The sequence below is a fragment of the Saccopteryx leptura genome, chromosome X (genome assembly GCF_036850995.1).
Source record: "Saccopteryx leptura isolate mSacLep1 chromosome X, mSacLep1_pri_phased_curated, whole genome shotgun sequence".
NCBI lineage: Eukaryota > Metazoa > Chordata > Mammalia > Chiroptera > Emballonuridae > Saccopteryx > Saccopteryx leptura.
The window spans coordinates 63926881-63937336 of NC_089516.1; the positions used below are offsets into that span (position 1 = coordinate 63926881).

General features: G+C 36.5%; 1 protein-coding gene across 1 annotated transcript; it reads left to right on the forward strand.

Moving 5' to 3' along the window:
* Positions 1-7593: 7593 nt before the first annotated feature.
* On the forward strand, positions 7594-9823 carry NAP1L2 (nucleosome assembly protein 1 like 2). Its single transcript, XM_066357242.1, has one exon. It carries the CDS (start codon positions 7935-7937, stop codon positions 9330-9332), a length of 1398 nt encoding a protein of 465 aa, XP_066213339.1. The 5' UTR covers positions 7594-7934; the 3' UTR covers positions 9333-9823.
* Positions 9824-10456: the final 633 nt, after the last annotated feature.

Consider the following 10456-nt stretch of genomic DNA (forward strand, 5'->3'; position numbering starts at 1 on the left):
CATTCTTGTCCATGTCTCTGAGTCTCACTTTTATGTCCCATCCATGTATGGAATCATATAGTTCTTAGTTTTTTCTGATTTACTTATTTCACTCAATATAATGTTATCAAGGTCCATCCATGTTATTGTAAATGATCCGATGTCATCATTTCTTATGGCTGAGTAGTATTCCATAGTATATATGTACCAAAGCTTTTTAATCCATTTGTCCTCTGATGGACACTTGGGCTGTTTCCAGATTTTGCTATTGTGAACAATGCTGCCATAAACATGGGGGTGCATTTCTCCTTTTGAAACAGTGCTATGGTGTTCTTAGGATATATTCTTAAAAGTGGGATAGCAGGATCAAAAGGCAGTTTGATTTTTAATTTTTTGAGAAATCGCCATACTGTTTTCCACAGTGGCTACACCAGTCTGCATTCCCACCAGCAGTGCAGGAGGGTTCCCTTTTCTCCACATCTTCGCCAGCACTTATTCTGTGTTGTTTTGTTGATGAGCGCCATTCTGACCAGTATGATGTGATATCTCATTGTGGTTTTAATTTGCATTTCTCTAATGATTAGTGATGTTGAACATTTTTTTCATATGCCTACTGGCCATCTGTATGTCCTCTTTGGAGAAGTGTCTATTCATTTCTTTTTCCCATTTTTTTTTTGTATTTTTCTGAAGCTAGAAACAGGGAGAGACAGTCAGACAGACTCCCGCAGGCACCCGACTGGGATCCACCCTGCACGCCCACCAGTGGGCTACGCTCTGCCCACCAGGGGGCGATGCTCTGCCTCTCTGGGGCATCGCTCTGCTGAGACCAGAGCCACTCTAGCGCCTGGGGCAGAGACCAAGAAGCCATCCCCAGTGCCCGGGCCATCTTTGCTCCAATGGAGCCTCAGCTGCGGGAGGGGAAGAGAGAGACAGAGAGGAAGGAGAGGGGGAGGGGTGGAGAAGCAGATGGGCGGTTCTCCTGTGTTCCCTGGCAGGGAATCAAACCCGGGACTCCCGCACGCCAGGCCGACGCTCTACCACTGAGCCAACTGGCCAGGGCCTCTTTTTCCCATTTTTTGATTGAATTGTTTATCTTCCTGGTGTTGAGTTTTACAAGTTCTTTATAAATTTTGGTTATTAACCCCTTATCAGACGTATTGTCAAATATGTTTTCCCATTGTGTAGTTTGTCTTTTTATTCTGTTCTTATTGTCTTTAGCTGTGCAAAAGCTTTTTAGTTTGATATAGTCCCATTTGTATATCCTGTCTTTTATTTCACTTGCGCATGGAGATAAATTGGCAAATATATTGCTGCGAGAGATGTCGGAGAGCTTACTGCATAAGTTTTCTTCTAAGATGCTTATGGTTTCACAGCTTACATTTAAGTCTTTTTATCCATTTTGAGTTTATTTTTGTGAATGGTGTAAGTTGGTGGTCTAGTTTCATTTTTTTTGCAGGTAGATGTCCAATTTTCCCAACACTATTTGTTAAAGAAGCTGTCTTGACTCCATTGTATGCATTTACCTCCTTTGTCAAATATCAGTTGTCCATAAAGCTGTGGGTTTATTTCTGGGTTCTCAGTTCTGTTCCATTGATCAATATGCCTGTTCTTATGCCAGTACTAGGCTGTTTTGGGTACAATGGCCTTGTAGTATAACTTGATATTGGGAAGTGTGATACCTCCTGCTTTATTCTTCCTTTGCAAGATTGCTGAGGCTATTTGTATTCTTTTTTGATTCCATATAAATTTTTGGAATATGTGTTCTTTGTCTTTGAAGTATGTTATTGGTATTTTAATTGGTATTGCATTGAATTTATAAATTGCTTTGGGTAACATAGACATTTTAATGATATTTATTCTTCCTAACCATGAGCATGGTATATGCTTCCACTTGTTTGTATCTTCCTTGATTTCTTTTATCAATGTTTTATAATTTTCCGAGTACAAGTGTTAAATCTCCTTGGTTAAATATACTCCTGGGTACATTATTTTTTTGGTTGCAATAGTGAAGGGGATTGTTTCCTTAATTTCTCTTTCTGACAGTTCATTGTTGGTGTATAAAAATGCCTCTGATTTTTGTGTATTAATTTTATACCCTGCCACCTTGCCAAATTTCTTTATCAGGTCCAGTAGTTTTTTGACTGAGACTTTAGGGTTTTCTATATACAATATCATATCATCTGCAAATAATGATAGTTTTACTTCTTCTTTTCCAATTTGGATGCCTTTTATTTCTCCTTCTTTTCTGATTGTTGTGGCTAGGACTTCCAGGACTATGTTGAATAAGAGTGGTGAAAGGGGGCACCCTGTCTTGTTCCTGATCTTAAGATGATTGCTTTTAATTTTTGCCCATTGAGTAGGATGTTGGCTGTGGGTTTGTCATAGATGGCTTTTTATCATGTTGAGATATGTTTCCTGTATTCCCACTTTGCTGAGAGTTTTGAGTATGAATGGGTGCTGGATTTTATCAAATGCTTTTTCTGCATCTATTGAAATTATCATGTGTTTTTTTTCCTTCCTTTTGTTTATGTGATGAATCACATTGAATGATTTGAGAATATTGTACCAGCCTTGCCTACCCAGAATAAATCCCACTTGATCATGGTGTATGATTTTTTTTCATATATTGCTGGATTCGGTTTGCTAATATTTTGTTGAGGATTTTAGCATCTGTATTCATCAGGGATATTGGCCTATAATTTTCTTTCTTTGTGTTGTCTTTGCCTGGTTTTGGAATCAGAATTATGCTCGCCTCATAAAAGGAGCTTGGAAGTCTTCCTTCCTCTTGAATTTTTTGAAATAACTTGAGAAGAATAGGAGTTAGTTCTTCTTTGAATATTTGGTAGAATTCAGTTTTGAAGCCATCAGGCCCAGGGCTTTTCTTTGTTGGGATTTTATTGATAATTGTTTTGATCTCATTTGTTGTAATCGGTTGATTTAGGTTTTCTGATTCTTCCAGATTGATTTTTGGAAGATTGTATGTTTTAAGGAATTTGTCCATTTCATCTAGGTTGTCTAGTTTTTTGGCATACTGTTCTTCATAGTATTTTCTTACAATATTTTGTATTTCTGGTGCGTCAGTTGTTATTTCTCCACTCTCATTTCTAATTTTATTTATTTGAGCCCTCTTTTTCCTTGGTGAATCTATCAATAGTTAAAGGTTCATCGATCTTTTTTATGTTTTCAAAGAACCAGCTCCTGGTTTTATTGATCTTCTGTATTGTTTCTTTAGCCTCTATGTCATTTATTTTCACTCTGATCTTTACTATTTCCTTCCTTCTACTACAACTGTGCATTACTTGCTGTTTTTGTTTTTTTTTTTAGTTCTTTTAGATGCAGGGTTAAGTTGTTTATTTGAGCTTTTTCTAGCTTCTTAAAGTATGCCTGTAATGCTATGAACTTCCCTCTCAGTACTGCTTTTGCTGTGTACCATAAATTTGGAGTTGTATGCTCATTATTATTTATTTCTAGGAATTTTTAAAATTTCTTCTTTGATCTCATTGTTAATCAATTTGTTATTTAACAACGTGCTATTTAGTTTTCATTTGTTTGAGAATTTTTAAATTTTTCTGTGTTGGTTGATTTCTAGTTTCATGCCATTGTGATCAGAGAAAATGCTTGATATGGTTTCAATCTTCTTAAATTTGTTGAGACCACTTTTGTGCCCTAACATGTGGTCTATTCTAGAATAAAATAAAAAAACTCCCTGCACCTGGGAATATATGGAAGAAACAATGTAATAAAAGCCACACATGACAACCCCATAGCCAGCATCACAGTCAATGTGCAAAAACTACAATTGTTTTCTTTAAGGTCGGGAACAAGACAGGGATGTCCACTTTCATTGCTCTTATTCCACATAGGACTAGAAGTTTTATCCACAGCAATCAGACAAAAAGAAGAAACAAAAGGCATCCAAATTGGAAAAGAAGTAAAACTGTAAGTTTTAGATGTACAGTTCAATGGTATGAAGTAAAATCACATTGTGCAATCATCATGAACATCCATAATGTTTTCATTTTTTTTAAAAACAAAACTTTGTACCCCTTAAACAAAATTCCCTATTCTCACCTGCTTTCAGATCCTGGTAACCGCCATTCTAGATTTTGTCTCTATGAATTTGAGGACTTTAGTCATATCATATAAGTAAAATCATACAATAATTGCCTTTTTGTGTCTGGACTACTTTATTTAACATAATGTCTTCATCTATGCTGTAAAATGGTCAGAATTTCCAGGACAGTACTAGAAATATCAGGGAAAACACTTTGTAAAGTATGTGATTATTTAACCACTGTGCGATATACCTGAAATTAATACAAAACAATATTGAATGCAAATTGTAATTGAAAAAATGCAAAAAAATCATTTCTTTCTAAGGGTGAATGATGCTGCATATATTTCTCTTTTTGTTTAATTATTTTTTTGTCAATAGATATTTAGATTGTTTCAACCTTTTGGCTATTGAAAAAATGCTGCTATGGCTTGACCAGGCGGTGGTGCAGTGGATAGAGTGTTGGACTGGGACGCGGAGGACCCAGGTTCGAAATCCCGAGGTTGCTGGCTTGAGCGTGGGATCATAGACATGACCCCATGGTCACTGGCTTGAGTCCAGAGGTTTTGGCTTGAAGCCCAAGGTCACTGGCTTGAGCCCAAGATCACTGGCTTGATCATGGGATCACTTGCTCTGCTGTACTTTCCCCCTCCCGGTCAAGGCACACATGAGAAAGCAATCACTGAACAACTGAGGAGCTGCAATGAAGAATTGATGCTTCTCATCTCTCTCCCTTCCTGTCTGTTTGTACCTATCTGTCCCTCTCTCTGACTCTCTCTGTCTGTGTCAAAAAAAAAGAAAAGAAATAATGCTACTATGAACATGCATACAACAATATTTGTTTGAGACCCTGGTTTCAATTATCTTGTTATACATCCAGAGATGGAATTTCTGGATCATATGATAATTCTGTTTATTTTTTTTGCAGACCCAACCATACTGTTTTCTATAGTGTGTGCATCACTTTCCATTCCTCAGCAATGCATAAAGTTTCAAAATTTCCCACATACTCACAAACACTTGTTATTTTCTGTTTTTAGGGGTTTTTTTTGTTGTTGTTTTTTTTCTTTACAGAGACAGAGAGAGAGAGAGAGTCATAGAGAAGGATAGATAGGGACAGACAGACAGGAACGAAGAGAGATGAGAAGCATCAATCATCAGTTTTTCGTTGCAACACCTTAGTTGTTCACTGATTGCTTTCTCATATGTGCCTTGACCTCAGGCCTTCAGCAGACCAACTAACCCCTTGCTCAAGCCAGCGACCTTGGGTCCAAGCTGGTAAGCCCGCGCTCAAGCTGGTGACCTCGGGGTCTCGAACCTGGGTCCTCTGCATCCCAGTCCGATGTTCTATCCTCTGCGCCACCGCCTGGTCAGGCTAATTTTTTTTTATTGTAGCTATTTTATTGGGTGTGAAGTGGCCTCTCACTGTAGTATTTATTTGCACATGCCTAATAAGTGATGGCCAGCATTTTTTTACATGCCACTTGCATCTTTTTTCTACAAATATCTATTCAAGTCCTTTGCTCATTTTTAAATTATTTGCTTCCCCCCCCTTATTATTGAGTTGTAAGAGTCCTTAATGTATTCTGGATATTAATCTTCTATTGAATATAAGATTTGCAATTTTTTACATCCATTCCATGGGTTGCCTTTTAACTCTGCTGATACTATCCTTTGATTTTAAAAAAAGTTTCTTAGTTGAAGGAATTATATGTATCTATTTTTTCTCTTGTTGCATATGCTTTTTGGTGTCATATACCCTTATTTTATATAATGAAACATATAATTTCTGTTGTGGCTTCTGCGACTGAATTTATGATTATGAAAGACACTTCCATCTTAAAATTAAATGAACATACTTTCTCTGTCCTTTAATAGTTTAGTGTAACTATTACATAACGTATTTAAAAACAGTGGATTTTCTTTGAAACTTACATTCTTGGAAACTACTTAAGGACATTAGAATGTAAAAGAGAGAAAATCATTTATAAAAGAGTTTATCCATTTTTATTTTTAAAAAGCCCAAACTAAACACATCACATATATAAAGTTATGGTAAAAGGATCAAATGTACACTTTGGTTCTCTCAGGATTTTGAGATTGCTAGTGAATTCTGTTACAGTTTAAATTTTTTCTCATTTTCCAAATTTTAAAAATCGAGCATACATTGTATTTATTGTCAGAAAATTACAAGGAACGTAGCAACTACAGAACAAGAAAAATAAAGTTTGGAATTCAGGAGACTCATAACTATGGAACTAAGAAAATGGTACATGAACCTGAAAATTAAATTTTGTAAATACTATAACAGTATACTGTACACAGAGATAAAATAATTTAAAAAGGAAAATTACTTATGTAATAAGAGAATCTGTAAAGATATACAATATCTAAACAGTATTTATCTCTGGGATTATAACACAATACAAATTGTTTTGATCTGGAAAATGGTTAAAATGTTAAAAAGTGTTTAATTGATTAATAATCAGCATTAGAAATGTGGACAAAGGAAACATCACCAATGATTCCTGCCCAGAGGAAATTTTGTAGTGATTGCATAGTATCACACTTTAGGAATAGTCTATTATATATTTAAGGCTTTGATGCTGAGATTTAGATTATTTTCAATAACTCAAAAGTGTATAGCAAATGGTGTGATTTTTTTGAAAGAAGTATTTCTTTATATTTGAGAACTTTTAAAAAAATTCTTTAGAGGTTTAAAGCCAGCAACAAGAAAGAGGAAGTAGCAAGTCAGTTTTTAGGACTGGGTTAGTGATAAGTAAAGCAGCTAGATTATTTTTTTTTACTTTTTAAATCTTATTATGTATATTTATTTTCATTGTTCTCTTCTTTACTGTGTTCACTTGCCATGCAGTTGGATACAGAACTTTGATTCTTCATCACAGGACCTCTTTCACCTTAACTCCCATCTAACCTCCTCCACCTCCACCCCCACCCTCACCCCCACCAGTCACCTACACAGAGAAATGTTTAAAGAGTTTCCCCATCTAAATTACTGCTCACTTGTCATCGAGCTTATGAAAAAAACAGAATACAGGATATTTATATCACTGACAGTTACATCACTCTGAGACCCGCATTGCTAATTTTTTAGTATTTTCCTTATAGCTTCTCCTTATAAGCTCCTCCACCACCCACCACTCCCCCTCCCAGAGCACAGGGCTAAAATCAAAGGGACAGAATTTGGACGGGTTGCATACCTTGTCCTTTTCCCTAGTGCAGTATTTAAGTTACAATTTTCTCTTAGCTTTTTAAAATTATAAAATTATAATGCCAGTTAAAAATTGAAAGGATAAGCTAATAAAATATGGGTTTCTAGAAAAGTCGGGAGGAGGGGGATGGTGGAGGATATGGGGGAGGTGAACGAAACAGCCATATTTTGTGAAATTGAGTGGCATTGAAAACTTGATAGATCTAAAAATTTATTGGCTCAGGGTTTGTCAATTACTACAGCCCAGCAAATGAGATTAGAGCAGGGAGAGAGGGGGGGGGGGGGAGTGACGCAGCAAGCTATTGGCTCCAAAAAAAATAGACTAGAGACAGCTGCGTTATCACACTGCAGCACCATTTTTTTTAAAGCTGCTGCTGTTTGCGGAGGTTTACCTACTGCAGCTCTCTGCAGTCTCTGGCCCGCTCCTGCAGAACGAGTGACAGCGCCTATCGCCATCCTCTCCACCCCAGCCCAGGCCACTGCTGCCTCTGTCCGGTTCTCACAGCCTCAACAGTAGCCTCGAGCATCGCTTTCTCAGTCTGGTTGCTACTGCTGCTTCCATCTCTGCCACAGGCACCGCCGCTTCTGATTTTCCGGTGAGTCTTTCCCTGCGGAGGTCAGATCTGATCTTGGGAGTAGCCACATTAGGCGTGCACGGTACTCTGAAAAATGGCCGAGTCCGCCAACCACAAGGAATTGATAGAATGCAGTCAAGAAGAGGCTAGTAATGAGGTGATGATGGAGGGGCCTGGGCAAGAGGTAGAGCCCGTGGAAAATGACGCAGCTGGGCCTGCAGAGGATGGGGAGCGCTGTGAAGAAGCCAGTTCTTGGTCTGGGGAAGAAGGGGGAACATGTGAAGATCCTGCTGCGTCTGGGGAAGGCAGGGAAAAAGATGAGGATACTGATGAGGACTCAGACTCAGACCGTCCAAAAGGACTTATCGGTTATCTTTTAGATACAGACTTTGTTGAAAGTCTACCTGTGAAAGTGAAGTACCGTGTGTTAGCCCTCAAAAAGCTTCAAACTAGAGTGGCGAATCTAGAATCTAAATTTCTGAGAGAATTTCATGAAATTGAGAGAAAGTTTGCTGAAATGTATCAACCCTTGTTGGAAAAAAGTCGTCAGATCATCAATGCAATCTATGAACCTACAAAAGAGGAATGTGAATATAAATCAGATTATGAGGACTATGATGATGAAGAGACATATGATGAGGAAGACTTGTATGGTAATGAAGAGGATTTGGTACATGAGCACATGGATCAGGATGATGGTTATGACGATGATTATTATGATTATGATGTTGAGGAAGATGATGATGATGATGATGATGACGATGACGATGACGATGACATCGAGTCTACTGAGGAAGATAATAAAGAAGAAGAAGATCCTAAAGGAATTCCTGATTTTTGGCTGACTGTCTTAAAAAATGTTGACACACTCACTCCTTTGATTAAGAAATATGATGAGCCTATTCTGAAGCTCCTGACAGATATTAAAGTGAAGTTTTCAGATCCCGATGAGGCTCTCAGTTTCACACTAGAATTTCACTTTAAGCCCAATGAATATTTCAAAAATGAGCTTTTGACAAAGACCTATGTGCTGAAGTCAAGGCTAGCATTTTATGATCCCCATCCATACAGAGGGACTGCGATTGAGTATTCCACAGGCTGTGAAATAGATTGGAATGAAGGAAAGAATGTCACTTTAAAAACCATCAGGAAGACACAGAAACACCGAATCTGGGGAACAATCCGAACTGTGACCGAAAATTTCCCCAAGGATTCATTCTTCAATTTCTTTACTCTTTATGGAACCAGCTCAAATGGAAAGGAAGAAAATGATGATTTCTTACTTGGTCACAATTTACGTACTTACATAATCCCAAGATCAGTATTATTTTTCTCAGGTGATGCACTTGAATCTCAGCAGGAGGGGGTAGTTAGGGAAGTTAATGATGCAATTTATGACAAAATTATTTATGATAATTGGATGGCTGCAATTGAGGAGGTTAAAGCTTGTTGCAGAAATCTTGAGGCAATGGTAGAAGACATTGACCGCTAAGACAATCTGCATGGTCCTGAAATTAACAGCCGTAGTTACTCAAAATAAAAGAAGTTAATTAGTCTTGTGTTCAGAATTTCTCTTATAGTGTTAGTTAAAGCATATGTCTCAGAAATATAAAAGAAGTTCAAATACTAATTCATTTGACCTTGCACTTTAGTAGTAGAATGCTTTCAAGAAGTGTAGATTGTAGTAAATGATTTAAAATATTAATATAGTGTGGTACACTTAAATCCTTTTGAAATTCTTTTGTCATGTAGCTTAATTTGTGGTTGTGAATATTATCCAGACTGCTAAATGAAATCAAAATTTATTTGGAAAGAAAATCTTGGAGAACCCACTAAAGGGTTTTGTTGCTGTTGTTTGTGTATTTTTGTTTTCTTAGTCCTTTAGCTAGTGGGTTTAATTTTGTTGTGCCTATTTTATTTTGCACTAAAAATGCAGTAGAATTTAAAACTTCAATGCTTAAGAAGCCTGCATATGGTTGAGAATTTCAGGCAAAACCAAATTTATTGTTGTTAACAGCTTGTTCATAGGCTCTTCTATTATGTGATTATAATAAATAATGAAACTTAGTCATATTGAGATTATTTATCACTGAAGTGTTAATCACAGTGTTTTTGAAAGTTTGCCACATATTGTTCCATGTAGTTTTGTAAGCTATGATTACAGTATATAAATTTTCTTCTTAGTATATTTAATCATATATACATTATGGAAAATGATCACTTTACCATTTTGAAATGTTTTTCATGTTCTTTCACTGCAAAATAAAGTGAATAAAAGTTTCAGTGTTTCATATTTTAAAACTGATCTTTTTTCTGATTGCTAAAGTAATGTGTTCATCAGAGGACATTTGGAAAACACAAAAAATACATTAATTAAAACTAAGATGCATATGCTCACTCCACAAAGATAAGTACTGTTAATGTTTTGATTTATTTTTTTACCATTATTTTTCTATACTTAGATGTACAAAGAGGGTGTAACTTTATTGTTTTTAACTGATCTAGTCTTAATCTTGGGTCCACCTCTACTGCTCAGGATTTCAGGGAAATAAAAATCTCAAATTTAATCAATCCATTAAACTCATTGTTATTCAGTAATTTAAACACTCTGTATAA

Excerpts from the sequence above, each read along its gene's own strand:
- NAP1L2 (XM_066357242.1), top strand. The coding sequence starts at position 7,935 with ATGGCCGAGTCCGCCAACCACAAGGAATTGATAGAATGCAGTCAAGAA.